The sequence below is a fragment of the Hippocampus comes genome, unplaced genomic scaffold (assembly GCF_001891065.2).
Source record: "Hippocampus comes isolate QL1 unplaced genomic scaffold, H_comes_QL1_v1.1 scaffold9, whole genome shotgun sequence".
Taxonomy (NCBI): domain Eukaryota; kingdom Metazoa; phylum Chordata; class Actinopteri; order Syngnathiformes; family Syngnathidae; genus Hippocampus; species Hippocampus comes.
Window position 1 is genome coordinate 735,643 of NW_017805275.1, and position 17,311 is coordinate 752,953.

General features: G+C 39.6%; 1 protein-coding gene across 9 annotated transcripts in view; it reads right to left on the minus strand.

Annotated features, from left to right (window-relative positions):
• Positions 1-14,826, minus strand: part of diaph2 (diaphanous-related formin 2) — a 375,631-nt gene extending 360,805 nt beyond the window's left edge. For 5 of the 9 annotated variants that reach the window (XR_002168264.1, XM_019869831.1, XM_019869833.1 and 2 more), the window contains exons 1-4: positions 14,564-14,739; positions 13,766-14,134; positions 2,691-2,723; positions 837-1,013 (exon numbers count right to left, since the gene is read on the minus strand). Coding sequence is in view for 8 of the 9 variants with exons in the window: in XM_019869831.1 (XP_019725390.1) it covers positions 837-1,013; positions 2,691-2,723; positions 13,766-13,849 (294 nt within the window). In the remaining variant the exon portion in view is untranslated. The other 4 variants (XM_019869828.1, XM_019869829.1, XM_019869830.1 and 1 more) reach the window with 4 other exon arrangements.
• Positions 14,827-17,311: the final 2,485 nt, after the last annotated feature.

A 17,311-nucleotide genomic window follows, 5' to 3' on the forward strand; every position in this document is an offset into this window, starting at 1 on the left:
CCCGCCCCCCATCATGCAGACATTTTATACAGGCACCATTGAGAGCATCCTGTCCAGCTGTATCACTGTGTGGTATGGTGCTTGCACTGTGTCCTGCCAAAAGACCTTGCAGCGCACCGTGAGAACAGCTGAGAAGATCATTGGTGTCTCTCTGCCCCCACTCGTGGACATTTACTACTCCCGGCTGACCCGCCAAGCCATCCGGATCGCAGGCGACCCCACACACCCATCCCACAGCCTCTTCAGCCTGCTGCCGTCGGGAAGGAGATTGCAAAGTCTCCGTGCCAGAACCAGCAGGCTCAAAGACAGTTTCTTCCACCAGGCGGTCAGGAGACTCAACTCCCTCCGTGCTCTGCCCAAACTCCCCACCCTCTGCCTCTGCCCGACCCCTGCCTCCTGTCACAGACTATGACCCTCCCCTCATTATCCGTCATCTGCATATTGCATATTGCACAATGCACTACGTCACTTTTATCCTCAATAGCCTCAAGTGCCATTGTTTTATGCTGCTTTTATTGTATATATCGTCTTTTATTGTATATATCGTCTATATGTTTATACTGTTTTAGACTACATTGTCTTTCACTGTTTGCTGAGGATTGAGAGAAATAAATGTCATCCATGCTACATGTCAATGTATGCATATTTGACAATAAAGTTGAACCTTGAACCTTGAACCATCATTACCATCAACACTGCTCCACTGGGTTTCACTTTCTTGTAGACCACAAAGACATTCAGTGGCACTGAACATCTACTTGCACGGACCGTGGACAGCATCAAATATGATGCCAGTCCGTGCCACAAAAGACAACCGGTAAGCGGTCCAAACTTACCATCATCTTCTCAAAGAGGTCAATGATCTCCTTTTCTGAGAGGTTCATGGAGCGGTCGTCGAAAAGCGGCTGAGGAATGGGCAGTTCAGTTTGGGCGGAGAGGGGGTCCGTTGGGTGCTGGATGAGAGGCTTCTCCTTCTTCATTCCCGTCTTTCGGAAACTGGTAATGCGGTCACGCTGCACGAGAAACAACATTTGGGATATCATTTCTATATCAATCACAATTGCAATGACAGGTAATCCATATTCAGGGCATGATGGTGTTCCACAGAAATGAGCTGTTGTGTGAAATCCCAGTACTGTTCACTAAAACATAAAGAAACTTTTTTTTTTTTTTTTTTTTTTTTAGTCTTTCCAATAAAATAATGAGATTGAGGTACTTCACATTGGATGTGAAACATTATATTGAAAAACATTTTGATGTCTGTACAAACAAAACTGAGACAACAGTAAAACAGACGACTATCCAAGAAAGCAAAGATTCTATGAAATTCACAGACATTTCACTTACCACCTTACCCAAGGGACCACCTGTTTGTTATCAAATAATGACACGCAATTGGCTTTCCATCATGACTGGAATGATTTATTATCCTCTATGGTGTAAACCAAGAAAAAAATGTGACACCCCACCCCCGTGCAACAAATGTGAAGATTAGTATGGAATGAAATAGAGAGCACATGCTGGATTAAAGAGCATACCCAGTGGTTTTGGAAAGTAGTAATTTCATGCACCTTTAATGTGTTGTTCAATTTAGGATTGAATGATTTATGTTTGAACCAGTAACAAAGATGGCAAAGTGAAAGTATGGTTTGGGGTATTTAGAACTCTTACTGTGGCAGCAACATGACAATAGGCTGATTATCTTTGATTTTATCGCAATGTATTGAAAACCTACTCCTACAAAACTGTCATCTCAGAACCACGTTATAAAATGTGGGAGGTGCTGACAAAGAAAGTTACAATATAATAGCTGTATGAATCAATTTAAATAAAGAAATTAAATAATTTACATTTATATTTTTTAGTAATTATCTAGATAATTTGTGTATATACAGAAGTGTGAAAATATTTAATGTTGAAAGAAATGACTGCGATATTGTTTTTTGTTTGTTTGTTTTTGCTATTTTTATTTTCACCCTTTTGGACTATGGTACGTATGTGCCTTACAAAAGAATTAAGTGCACTTCAGCCTTCCCTTATGATGTTGTGTTTTGTGGAAAAATAATTCTTGATATGCAGGACTACATCCTAAATTTTGCGCAAGTAGAAAATATATTGACATTTCCACTCATGTTCACAATATTACTGATAAATGGGCGGAAGTGTGGGTCCCAAGTCTGCAACAAAAAATATTCAAGAATACACTTTTTTTTTAATCATTAAATTTATTTATCACAGATGCGCATAGTAGTTGTAGTAAATTTAATTGCTCTGTCTCAAATTTTAGGGGCAAAATGAAAAAAAAAAATGGGATGTGATGAACACAAAAATTTAATTTGAATTCCAAAAGCATTGTTTCACTTTGTCATCATGTGTTACTGACTGATAGTTCATTTTTTTATTTATTCAACTCAAACAACACAATAAATTTACATATGTAAACAAACAAATGTGATATTGACATGCATTATGTACGTTCACTGAAATATTCCCAAATGGATCAAACAAATTAGAAGCTGTCTCACTGGCAGAACGTGACAGGTTTTAATAGGTGACTATTAGAAACCTACGCTTCTCTGTTTGCTTCTAATGCATGGTTGATCCATCGGCTTATTTCAGTTCAGACGAGTATCGTGTAAAATAATGACAAGAAAAAAATGAACATGCCAAAGTAAAACCCAGCACCTTACCATATCATCAGCCAATGTTTTTATGTGTATGTTCTGTTGGAAGGGAGGGAGGACACAATGTAAATGACAGGACATGACCACAAAATAACCAGAGGTGAACAGAACCCCACATCTGTGTTGAATGTACAGAGGTGTCTTCCTTGTATCACATCTCATTCCTATGATAGAAACGCAATAGGATGGAGAGGAGCCCCAAAATAAAGATACAGTAGTAACATCACAGGTTTGTTTCCATCATCAACAGGTGTATCTCAATCAACCAGAATACATGTATCATGATTTTTTCAGGAGTTCAATTCAAAAAGAGAAACTCATATACTATAGATAGTAGGTTCACTGAACAAAGAGGGGAATATTTATTGGTTTTATTTTTGGATAATCTTGATCATCAAGATTATTCAAAAATAATAAAATTGTAGCCTACAGTCACAAAATCCCTAAATTTCCCATGTGAGTTTTATTTTTCAAAATGAATTAACTTTTATATTCTAATTTATTGAGATGCAGCTGCATGTGATACCTAAAATGATACCGTGCAAGTGCAGGGCATGAAAATACTTGTTTCAAGATTTATGAACAAATAGGTGAGTGTAAAGTTCATATCCCCTGGCATGCACACCTGAAAAAGGAACACCCACCACACATGATAGGAAAATCAAATCAAAATGGATGATAAAACGGGCATTTTTAATGCCACTTCCAGGGATAAAATTGCAAACCTACGCCACCATACCTTGCGTGTTCATGTTATTTTGACAATGGTGGAATTTGAATCATGTTGACCGACAACTAAATCAGTCAACATACTTATCAACATCATCATGATGTGGAGTTGCAACATGACAGTAGCAACTAACAGCAAAGGGCACAAGTGCTCAGGCCCAACTTGTTTACTGCCTAAATGGGCTGCAGAAGAATACTGGAATGACATTTACAGTCATATATATTATATGTGTGTGTGGGTGGGTGTGTGTGGGTGTGTGTGTACACACACACACCCACACACACCCACCACACACACACACACACACACACACACACACACACACACACACACAGTATACATAAATATGGCCAATATAAAATAGAATGGTGATCTATTTTTCAGTCATAGCACTTTGCCCTCGGAAAGCAGTAGAGAAATAGATATTATTTCTTCTTATTATTTAAGGGCAGCACAGTGAAACAGTGGTTACCAACTCTGCTTCTCAGTGGCAACATGGCCACCATCTTTGTGGGATTTTCTCAAAAACATGGAATGAGCACTTCAAATGCCTCTAAAATCCTCCATAACAAATACAGTAAATTCACAAAAAAAAAAAAACAATTGCCTGCTGAAGTATGTGACCTATTCTACTGCTCTTCTCCCCAATAATAATCAGTTTGCACAAGTTAAGTTGAGTTTTTCAGGCAAGTGTTGGCGTTTGAAACATCACGGTCATTTTGACCCGTTGACATTTCAGAATTTTGACCTGCACGAGCAATTGTCGGTCGGACAATCTAGTCAACCAATCGGAGGGGGAGAGGTTCCCGCAGCAGAAGACAAAATGGGTCGAGAAAAACTTTGAGAAAAAAAAAATGAAGTTAGACTGTTTTACTCTAATTTGAAGGTGCTTTTTGTCCAGATTTTCCGACGAAAAACTTTTACCCAAAAAGACCAATACAAAAAAAACCTCCTGTCCAAAAGTGGCCAATCTAAACAGACTCAGAATTTTGACACACTGCCATTATTTGAAAATCTTGTCACATTGCTGTCAGAATTTGAATGACTGAACTGAACAGTGGCCAATTGTCCTTTCTTTTGACATTGTGCCATTGCTAAAACCTTGTGACCACGGGGATTGTGTGTATATATCCCTGCATACACTATCCGTAAAAATGTGTGAAACTGTCTTCTTGATTTGTTTTGACAGTGGACAACACTCTGTCAACACCAATGGGACGGAAGTGGAATAGCAACAAGCCCAAACAAAGTGTGAGCATTTGTGTGCTGACTTTTTGTCAGATGTAATTAACCCATTCAGTGGAAAGACTTCTTCAAATCACATGTCGGAAATTGTGTCTGCCCAGCACGACTTCTTCTCGATAAACGCGGCTTAGACGACAACTTCTACCATTGCTAAATCACACCGTTTATGTGCCATTAACCCGGGCACTCAATAGCACTATAATACCGTGTGAGAAACGGGCTAATATTTAAATGTCGCACTTTAACATTTTCTAATCTATTTAACAACAATCAAACCACTGGTTGGCAAATTGCCTTGACTGGAGGGCCTTTCCTTGGCCCATTATCTTGGCAACTTCGCAACAACGTAATTTAACAATCAAGACTACATGTCCTCAGGGCACCCTCGATTAATAAAGTAAACTTTTCACCGTAATAAATGTTTATCAGAAAAGACCATCATCACTTCTAAGGAAATAGGCCATTGAGTTCTCGGTCTCCCTCGAACAAAATCAGATTGAAAGACAGTCTCGGGACACATGCCAAAGTATGCATATAATCACTAAAGACACAGTGAATCATATTATGTTCCTTTATGTTTTTGCTTCTGATAGTAGAAGGAACATGACAGCGACGTATCTCTCTAATGGCTCTGTAACGTGCGCATGTAAAAGCAAACCATTTATGTTTAAGATGGGCAACATTACACAGCATTGAGCGAACGCAATAACTGTTACTCCCAACCAATTTAACTGGACCATCTGTATGATGTCATTTTAAGTCGCCCACTGGAACGATAGCGATAAAGTCGGTCGCCGCGTCTCCTCTTTTATACGAGTTTAGAAAGAAATTAGCTTTAACTTTAACGACTTCTAATAATAACGGGGGATAACTGCCGATAGTTTGTGGCAACTTCAAACGGCTTGGTCTCCCTCTACTGGCAGATCCTCACCCAGTGAAAAATACCTTGATGAAATATACACATATGGTATATTTTCATTATCATTTTTTTAAAGAATGCATTCATACAAATCAAGGACCCCACCATCAAAGACTCCCCAAGCTGAATACCCAACTACTTTAATATGTAAGGAATTATGGTAGCTATGAACATAACACCCTCATCATTTGTCTCAGGTAGAATGTGCATTGCTGTCAATGTGGTCCACATTTTCGGATATCAGGCATCAAAGACCACCAAATACCAACGGAATTATCCAATTACGCACCGTCTGAACGAATCTTTGTCAAAATTAGTCAAGCCACATATTTTTCATACTATTCAACAGCTGCCTTGGTGAACTCCGCGAGGAGGTTTGCACAGCAAAACCCACAATAGTTTTCAAGACATCGCTTATGACCGTATGAAAAAAAATGCGCCTTTCAAGGGAATCCAATTCAGCGTATTGCTTCTCACTTGTGTGTGTGTGTGTGTGTGTGTGTGTGTGTGTGTGTGTGTGTGTGTGTGTGTGTGTGTTCCCCTTTTGAACCAATAGACGAGGAAACAAAAGCGCAGTTAATCCTGACACAAGGCACATAATATGCTCCTGATTGTGTTTTATTCAAGAACCAAATCACATTTCCCGACTCGCCACTGACTGCCTGTTTAAAGACAAGTTAATTTCCCTATTTCTAAGACAATTCAGTCGCTATTTTCTAGTCATGCACTTTTTCTGTGCAAGTACATTACTTGGAGACACCAATACATGATTAATGCCATCGCATCCAACAATTGTAATGAAAATGTGATTTATTTTCATCTAATAAACAGAAACCTGTCTGGAACATGGCAAACGGTTCACTCATATTACACATTTTAAAGGAACATCTTGTAATTGCTGACATTTTAATTAACCTACAACTGCATATTATTCCAACATTCTTGCTGCACATTTTACTGAAATATAGCCGGTAAAAGGCATTGATTGCAGTTACGTGGCGTCTGAGTCTGAACACTGATGGACAATAAAAGAAGTATACAGGCGATGAGACGCAAAAGAATGTTGTATTGTCCTGTTTAAGTGAAACTTGATCATCAACTGTCTTAACTCGACATGCTGCACTGCAGCATTTTTTTATTTATATCTTCAAGTATTTACTTAGACTATAAATATTCACACACACACACAAAAAAAAAAAAAAAGACTTGCGGATGTAAAGTGCATGCCAAAGTAACGTCCTGGAAGCATCACTGGAGAAGATAAATAGAATGAAGTAAGTTCTTTTTTTCACTTAGAACTCTCATTTTGGGCTTGTGGCAAAATAGCAGCACCATTTTTGATAAGGTACAAGAAATCTTTGAAAACAACATTAGTGTTACTGAAATCTGACCGGTGATACCAAATAAAATAGATGCACTATCCACATGTGCAACTGCAAATTACCAGTATGAGTTGGTTTTCCCGTCTACATGTAAATACCAAACACGTACTGTTCACCTATTGTAGAAATACTTGTATTCCTGTGTACATGGTACAAATGTTGATGGATTTGTACACTAAGTAAAGTAATTTAACAACACACAATGTCATAAGCGGTGTGCCAAGGTACATCAATGACCCAGATGGTCCATTTCAACAGCAGGAACTCCATCATGGAACTTGGAACATAGCGGTGAAATAAGAAGACCCTGCTGGGAATTGTAATACTTTAGAGAGGTCTAGAAGCCTTTGGGGCATAGTGGAACTAAGTGAAAGTATCGAGAACTTCCTGGAAGTGGAAATGCATCAAGAGTTGACATGTGTTAATTCATGCACCCCCCCCCCAAAAAAAAAAACACAAAGAAACAATTGTAGGAGAATGAACAGCTGAAACTCTTACAGCCTACGCTAGTATGTCATGAAGTATATATTTGGAAGAGCGCTGAGAAGGACAGGCTACAATCTAAGATGAAGGATTCTCATCAGGGCAGCACACAGTGTATATATACAGTGTGTGTGGGCCAGCGGAGGAGGCTTGGCACATGAATGCTGCAAGCGAGCATGCAAAGGCACACTGGATTAAAAATAAATAAATAAACTGGCACACTTTTCTCAGCTGACTTGCGTGATAACAACTAAATCAAAACTGCACAATGAGCTTTTTACATTTAAAAATATATCGGAGCCCCTTATTTGCTTTGAAAAATAAACATGTTCAATGTCTATGTGCTATGCCTTTAAATGGGCATGAGTGAGTGAGTGAGTGGTCGAGCTATTCTATTATTCTGGGTAGGAACTGGGCCTGCTAGTAGTGTCCTAAAACAGCAATCATTTGAAAGGGGAAGCACACAAAAGGCAGCCCAGCCAACATTTGAATGGCTTTTCAGTAAGCACTATGACCATGTGACTGCACAGGCCAGGCCCTCGGGTTATCTCTGTCCCTGCAAGTCACGGTCCATTCATCCTCAAGTACTTGCATGACACTTAGCTACAATAAATGCAGACTCCTTGTCTCCTAATCATATTGGTCAGCTTGGTCGGTCATGTAAATCTCACATTCAGTCAGGTTCAGAAGTATTTGGACGTTGAGGGTCAAATTCACCAAAAATTGTTCCTTCTGTACGGAACTACAGCAATACCAAAATAAATGTATCTCAAATGACCTACAAAAGCTGAAGCGTGATATTAAAAGACTAAAACGAAGAACATTTTCGCTAAAATTTTAGTTAGAATTATAAACGTCTGTGGTAGTTTTAGATAATTTTACCTTTTTTTTTTTTAATGAGTATTTTTAATTGAGCATTTATTTAAATTTTAGTTTTAGCTTTTTTGGGTAGTTTTGGTTAACTATAATGCCCGTGGAAATGACAAATTGTGACTTTAAAAAGTGTTATCTTTGAGTGACACATGCCATGTTCAAGAAAAAGATTGTTTTTGAATTACATTTGATTAAACAAAAACACAACTTCATCAAAATTACGAGACATTATGGCATGATCAAGTATCGGTACTCCGTGCCGATAGGTACTGATATGCAAGTACTTGTACTCAAACATAATCTGAAAAAGTGGCATGGGTGCATTCTGAGCCATTTACACCTTTAGTGATTATTTGTGTGATGAATAGAAACTTTCCACATAAAAGAGGAGAGGTCCATATTTAGTTGACAAATAACCGAGTCTGACCGATGTGCCACACAAAAGAGGACATGAATGAGCCTGAGATGCGGACAAACATAAAGAGGGGGTTTCTTCCACTGTGTTACGAAAGCATTCACCACTGCTTCCTCTAGCTCCAACTTCCTGAATGCCATGAACACACTCACACGTGGTGCATTTCCTGCCTCACATTCCTGCTCGACGCTGGCTACATTCAGTCAACGCATTGTGGGAAAGGTACACAACGGCATCGGGAATAGAGATCAGCTTTTACGTGTCTGGCCATTTGGATTAACCCTCATGTCAACATGACCTTCAGAAACTTGACTAAAGCTCATGTATCAGTCTCAAAAGCTTCATGAGTCAAATGGAAAAAAAAAAACATGTTTATGAAGGTATCTTCATAATGATTATGAATTAAAAACCCTTTTTTGTTGTTTTATAGTGCTTAAGTTATTTTGTCACTTGTGCAACATCAACAATGTCAATGAAAGTGGCAAAGAAGCAAAGCAAACGACTTGACATTAATGTGTTGTGCATTAATGACGGAATGTTACTAAACTGATTGCATTTACACGTGATAGAGATTTGACAATTGTGACAAAATGACTGGATTATTTCTATTTTCATTCATTTTCGAAATCCAAACATGTTGAGGATCATCCAGTGTCTACTGGAGAGCTTTCACTGTTTTTGGTGTAGCACATCTTTTTTTTTTTTTTTTTTTTTTTTTAAATGTGTGCTATCTAAAACTACCACAATACAAAAAAGCCCATCACTGCCACAGTCACGTCTCCCATGACCAAGATCTCCTAATTAACTGAAATCCTCATTACCTTAATTACTCTATAATGACCCACTGTAATTATTCCAGTGTTAATTACAAACAGCCTCAAATACAACCCGCCAGAAAATGAACTTTCACTTTGCATTTACTTGCTTCAACTTTGGTTGGTTTGTGATTACATTTTTTTCGGGTTTTATTTATTTATTTTTTTATTGCTGTTGTTTTTTTTCTCACAAAAACGTTATGGGATTTTATTGTATTTTATTTGAAAACAAAAGCAAATCATTTGGTATTTTTACAAGGATTACCAAAAAATACCGCTTTTGATTCTAATTAATTGTATGAAAACTCTCTGCTGCAAGTTCTGAATTTTGACTTTTTTTACATGCTGTCATGGCAAAATATAAAATTTTAATCACCACAAGTGTTTGCAATGGCACTGACTCATGTTTATGGGGAAAAAAAAGTACAATCCAAGCACAGCATTTTACTGTCTGTCTGATTTTCCACTCAATTCTTCTGAGAGCACATGCTAGGGTCGTGTCGACATTGTGACACAGGAACAGTCAGTCCAACTATCATGTGGACACGTGGGAATGACTTTCCCATCCCACAGCTCGGTGTGACATCATCTTTTGCTCTGGTATGTAAAAAAAAAAAAAACATTCTATCATTCCGTCAAACCTGCTCTCCCGAATTCCTGCGAAGGTCCACTTGTTCTCATGTCAGTTTTTTCCTGCCCAACTTCTACAGGACAGCCCATAAAAAGCAACCTCAACTTGAGTAGTGTCATTCTGATATCCTTGGCTGGGATCAGTATCTACGTCCTGGGCACAAAACCAAATGGTGTCATTGTGATGTAATCCTTCCTGTTGACTTGTAACACAAACACACACATGCAGTGTTTCTCCTCTACACACTGGTTGGACTCTGCTGATACGAAAACTCCACCAGTGTCTGCCAATTTGCCTCAGACTCAGACAAAGACGACTCTAGTTAGATTTTTTTTTTCTTACTTCATCCATACAGCCACAACAATGCAATGACATTTACACAACATCAAACCAGCAAAACATTTTTCAGTTATTTACTTGTTTACTTATGTATTTATTTCTGTATATATAGAACTTTTCAGACACAAATGACAAGACTGTCAAAAGAAATTCCAGGTCTGACCATCACCATTATTAAAAAAAATAATAAAAATAAAATGAAATAAAAAAGCCGGTTACCTTTAACCTATGTTGGAGCATGACCTGCATCACGGGATGTCATAAGCGGTCAGGAATTTGCAATTTTAACTTGCAAACAGAGCTGTTGAGATATAGCTATTTTTTGCTTATTCTCATTCAAAGTTTGCAATTCATCTGAGGCATTGTCAAAGAAAGGGAAGCACCAGGAGCATGATCGTGATGTTTCTGCTCTTAACATCCCCCAAAAGAGCACCCCTGCCCCCCTGTGTCAGATATCCTGCTAGGGTAGGCAGTGATTTCATTTTTATAAACTTAGTCTTGTCTTCGATATACCGGTACTTTATTTTTTTATTTCATTCATGTTAGGATCTGTTACAACTGGGTTAGTGTGTGCATATGCAGACGTGTACGTGTGTCTATGCTTGCACACATGGTAACGGGTTGATGGATGGATGAATGGTATGTTTTGAATCGTTATTCATTCATATCAACTATGATGATGAAGGATACCAGTAAATCTGGGGACCGTATTATACACAAGTACAGATAAATTATATTTATGTACCGTATTTTCTGAACGATAAGGCACTTCGGAGTATAAGGCGCACTTTAAAAACAGTTTTCATATATAGGGCCCACTGCATTATAAGGCACATAGAATAGAAGCTACAATAGTGGTTTTGTTATGCATCCACTAGATGGAGCTACGCTAAAGAGAATACAATACAATACAGCTTTATTTATATAGAGCCTTCACAAACACTGCAGCTGTAATAAAGCACGTTACAAAACACTTAAAATACTATGTCCAATAAATCAGAATATTGATCCATACGTAGCTCCTTCAGGATGTAGCAAGAAGCACGACACAAAGTCCACAATGCAGGGTTTATTACTTGGCAACCCGTGAGAACTGGTCACAAACACAGACAAACATATAACAAGTACCAATAACATTAAAAAACAATAAATGAAAGACAGAGTTATGAAGACAATTGATTCAACAAAATGGCACACAAACTGTGTGGGCTCACATCCACAAGGGGCTAAATATCCTGAGATGTCTTGCTTGTCTCCTTCTTCCTTCATTTAGTTAGTAGTTAACTGTGCTTTTGGTGATCTTCGTTTCATAATGGCTGCGCAGAGCTCACAAAGTCGTTGAGTGCGTGCTGGCGAATGCACCTGTCAATGAGTGTCGGGCAGAACCCTTTTACGTTATACAGTAATTGGTTTTTGCTAAAAATCACCACTAGACGGCATAGGAACACTAAGAGGGAAACAACTCAATGGGGAATATAAAGGGACTGTAAAACCATATATAAGGCGCATCGGATTATAAAGCGCACTGTCGGCTTTTGAGAACATTGAATGCTTTTAGGTGTGCCTTATATATTTTTCCCCCAACAGTCTATGATCTACATTTCATAGACTGTGTCTTGGCTGTGCAGCTTTATTTATTTATTTACTTATTTTTTGGTCGAGTTAAATTGAGCCAAGATAAAGGCATGTAAGCCATCTTCGATGGCAATGTGTAAGGGGCTTGGGTTAATATGTTGCAATCACCATTTGATGGAAACCCCCAACAACTATTTGACAGATCAACTTAAAGCGTGCATTGCAGTCTTTCACAGAGTTGCAATCCCTACGCTCCAAGCGCACTTTTGGCTAGCAAGAAAGCATGGGATAAACAAACCATGACAGCTCATGGACCCACCCAGAGGTGAATAATTGCTTCCGCTGAGACAACTTGCCAACATGTTGAGCACTAATTCTCTTTGGAGGGCTGAGAAAAGTGGAACACCGGTGAGTGTAGAGACTTCTCAAAGGAATCACAAACACTTGCAGGGTGAGCTCATTCAGATTCTGAAAAGTTGGGAGTCATGATATTCCCGAACTGCAAAGTGATGTCAGGATAGCTTGTGGGAGCACATGGCATCTCACTTACATCTGTGATTTCCTGTCTTGCAGTCATTGTGGTCGCACTTTCCCTTTAAAACGTTGCTGGAACACAACCAGCGATTACAAGATGTTTGCAACACAGTATTTGGCCCCGGTTATGGGAAAAGGTAATACCATACCAACATTCTCAACTTGAAATTAAGCATTTGAAGTCTGTGCTGTCAACTCTGGCTCATTATATTCAATTAAAATACATGGAAGAAAAGTCGGGGAAAGAGAATGTTGTCGCCTTCGCAAATGCAATTCAGTGAGAATGCCAAAAATATTTTGCCTGTTTAACAGGGCAAGTTTTTTTCCTAAGTCCTCAGCGAGAGAAAATATTGTTTCACCAGCAAGTTCAATCAATTGCTGACAATGTGTCTGTGTGTGTACAGCTGCTCACGTGCCTCACATGCATGAATTGCAGTTTTATATTACCCCGCGTGAAAAACCAAGACGACAGACTGCAAATGACAGCACTTGATTGACAGTTTTTGATGTTTTTAGTCATAACAGACAATGTTTACACAGGAGCCACATGTCAATGTGCAGCCATGTGACAGTTTCAGTCAGGTGGTTCATCCAGAAGGACCTCTTACGCCACTGCACCAACTACTTCAGTCCGTAGCCTCAAAACATCGGGTACTCTCTGCAGTTGAGTAAAGACACACCCGCGCTACCGTCTATGACTAAATCAAAATACTTATTACAAAGGGTGACTAAGGTGCCGTGTTCCTCACAGGTAGGGCAATACCACAAAGCAATGAGTCAACAAACAGCGAAGCTACTTTCAACATGAGCGGTAAAAAGGCTGAGCGCCAACTGTCACAACAAGAAGGCTCTCTGCAGTACTTTTAGGGGGAACCAATTGACAGGATGATCACATGATGCACTAAGTGCCAAGCACAGCACAAAGATAAAACACTACCCCTTTAGTGGATCTCACAAATCTATTCACTGCACTCACACTCGCACATCAATAACTAAATGCATTAAATGCAAAACATGATTGCACGAGTTCATGTTTCTTATTGTTGTAATATGGTTGGATGAAAATCTCCAGTGTGAAAAAAAAACGTCTAACATGTGGATTAGTTACTTTCTCACCACTCTTTTTCATGCACCACATACCAGTTTTTTGTTTCTGCCTTCATCCTCGCTGGACCTCTTCTTAGAAGGTTTATTGGGATCCTCCCCACCACTGGCTTGATCCATTTTGCCTCCAAAGATGTTGTAAGTTCCTTTTTCCAATGACTTGACAGGAACTCCGCCACAATAACTAAAGTTGGCAAACTTCCCTCGTAAGCTCTTGTCAACACGTCACTTCGCAACACTTTCCAGGGTGAGCTTTTTCCATATCCATTTGGTTAGAAAAAAAATACAAAAAAAGCAATTAAATAAGTGGAAGTTTTGCAAAAAGTAGTATCCGAGTGGATGGGGTGTCGCTTCAAGATGAAGAGGCGTGGTATCCGTTCAGCACTAATTCCTCTTTGTCGCTCTCTGAAATAACATTAAAGCATTATGCATATAATTTTTTTTTCAACAGAATGTCAAAGACGATACTTTAAAACAAATACAAATCCTGCAAAACCAGTTTCCCGAAATAGTCTTTCTGGTTAATATTCAAAGTACACCCAAATTCAGTGAGGGCAGAATGCACTGGAAAATACGACAAATGATTTGAAGCACGTCGTTGTTATTTTTATGTGTTAGAACTGATACGTCACCATATATTGCTATTATTAACAAAAGCAACTTAAAAGCGTTTCAGTTAGCTATAACATAGTAACAACCACACTATTTCCAATAAGACGACTAGAAAGACACTATATTTGTTTTTAGCGTTGACGACCGACACTATCAGCCACGTGGCCTCACCCTGATTGATCCGAATCAATATCAATAGTAACAATAGTCGAAAAAAATCACCGTTGTTCTCTCTGGAATACTTTGCAAAGCTGTAGCTCTAGCCACGTAAGCGTACTTGGAACTTCGTCGCCACTAGAAGGTCAACTGCTTGGTCGCTAATACTACACGTGACTGCACAGGATAAAAACAATAAATTACAGGATTAAAAATATGAATACAGTAATGTGTCCAGTAAAACTCACAGTATCCCATCCTGGTCAAACTGTCGCAAGCAAGCTTGATTGCCAGGCCCACGCTAGACCCTGCCTACTCAAATTTTACTGGTTGGTGGGCTGGACAAGGAGAAGGATTCCCGACGGCTATTGGTCTGATGTGTTGGCTGTCAAAAGGTTGGCGTGGCGTCGTCGCGTGTCGGGGTCAAAACTGATTTAATAGCAAGTGGATCGCACTCAGAACGGATCTCGAACTATCAGGAGCCTTGTGATGGGGCGACGTCATACCGGAAAGCGTGCGGGGAATCCTTGATAACAAAACGCATTCCGCATGTCCCGCGTTTTAAATTTCTTGCCGAACACACACACGCGCGCACACACACGCGTATTGCATCAGTGATTGTGCAACGTGTATTTCAAGATTACCACTGAGTTACGTAACCGTGTATCATGAAGGATTGTCTTGTGTGCACATAAAATAAAACGTACTGAGGAGCGGCTAGATTGGTTCATGGCATACTTACGTGTATGACTAAGTGTATGAATTTGGCCGCTGCAAAAGATAAAAACGCTCTTTTTCAAAAGGAACCATATTTGTGCAATTCTTAGCTGAATTCTTGATATCCTTTTTGATGTACTGTACATCATCAGTGGCGGATGCTGGTCTGTCAAGGAGGGGAAGCTCAATTTTGGCCGACATCATAAAATGTGTCCGTTTATATAAACGCGAATTCTACTCTCCGTTCCTTTTCAAGAAAATTATCTGTAACCCTGTCATACCAACAAGGCTTCTTTTCCAGGAACTTAACTAGTGTCCTACAACTACAGCAACTACAATAAAACCCACCAGTAATAAAAGATTAATTTGTCGCTTATCGTTTTCAATCAAGAGAGTGTCGCTAAAATGATTACAAGTCGTCTCCAATTCAACTAAGAACAGAATGAGAATTGAAAGTGCTCCCATGGATGCCTACACTAAAAGATCGGCGATTGGCTCATTTCGATGTCAATCAAACTGGAACACAGGCTCAGACAGATCATCCAATCTGATGCAGAAAAACTGATCGTCCGGTACCCGCCCACTGCCATTCAGTCCCAGGGACGCCGAGCGTCCGTGGGCGGGACAAAAACCAGCTTGTATCCAATGACTCGTCTCCGTTCAACCCATTGGGACAACCTACCCTGAACTCTCGAGACGCTTGGCGTCGGGCAGTCGAAGCTCAGAAGACTCTCAGCGTCCACCGTGTAAAGCACAGCGAAGCTGCTGGAATGAATGAGAAGGGAGTCGCGTCGTAACCAGTAAGAAGAAGCTGATTTGGAACAAAAGTTGAGCACATTGTTGCATATTTAGTCAATGACATGTACACACAATGAAATTTACATTCACATATTTGATCACTTATTCTTTGACATTTTAGGGGAAGCTGCGCTTCCCTTGCAGTCCGAGAGCAATCGCCACTGATCAAAACACCCCAAGGCGCTGCAATTGGCGACAGCCTATTCTTGCCCATGGTGAAATTGGTTAATTTTATTGGAGGATTTGTCATGTATATTGTGGGTGTCAAACTCATTTTTGTCACAGGGCACATTTTAGTCAGTTTTAGTTTCTTGGTGGGCCGTTATGACTGAAACAATATAAAGAAGTCAATAATAACCGTTTATTATTACTGTGCTTGGTGGGTGCGCGTACCAGCACTGATTTTGATTGGGAGGAATGTCGGCGCCATTTGACTGTCGTTGCTGGACAGCCCCGGGGCGCTTGTGTCTTGCGCCTGAAATAGGCAGCATTTTCACAGCCATGCTTTGTTCAGCGGAAAGGTCAGTGCTGAAGGACAGTCTGTGGCTGGATGGATGCAAGAAAGGAGCGTCAGCGCAGAGCGCCGATGCGTATGTGGAACTGGGAGTCGCGGCTTGGAATTGAAGCGGATTTACATGGGACAGGAGAAGAGAGCCAATCTCTTTTTCGTTAATGGATGCTACAGCTTCTTGTTGCTTTCAAGCTTAGCTTGTAGCAGTCATGTGCACATTTCAGCATGACATCTTTGATCCACTGGTGAAAAGGACACTTTGACTCGCTCTTCTTTCATCTATAACGGTTTCAGACAACAAAGTGTGTGCAGGAAAGTGGTTAAGATTGCACGATTGTCTGTGTCTAATGTGTTGTCTTGTATTATTTTGTCATTTTATGTGAACTTTTTTTAGGTTAACTTTCCTTTTGATGGCGGCGCGGGCACCGGCAGCGGCTCCTCTTGTTTTATGTTGTCTTGAGAGGGAAGAAATTTCATCTGTGCTGTATGTTGCACAGCACATTTGACAATAAAGTTGTACTTGACTTGACTTGACTTGACTTGACTTATTCAACTATTGTTTAAGTTACTGTAATGAGGGATTTGATCACAAGAAAATGCTTCCAATATCTCTCTTATTACATATGAGATATACCAAAATTTAAAATGCTCATATTACATATGAGCATTTTAAATTTTGGTCGAGATTTTAGCAAGCATCATGGGAGATGACATGTTTGATTTGCTTTCGCGGGCCAAATCTGGCCATTGGGCCTTGGGTTTGGCACATGTGATGTATATAAACATTC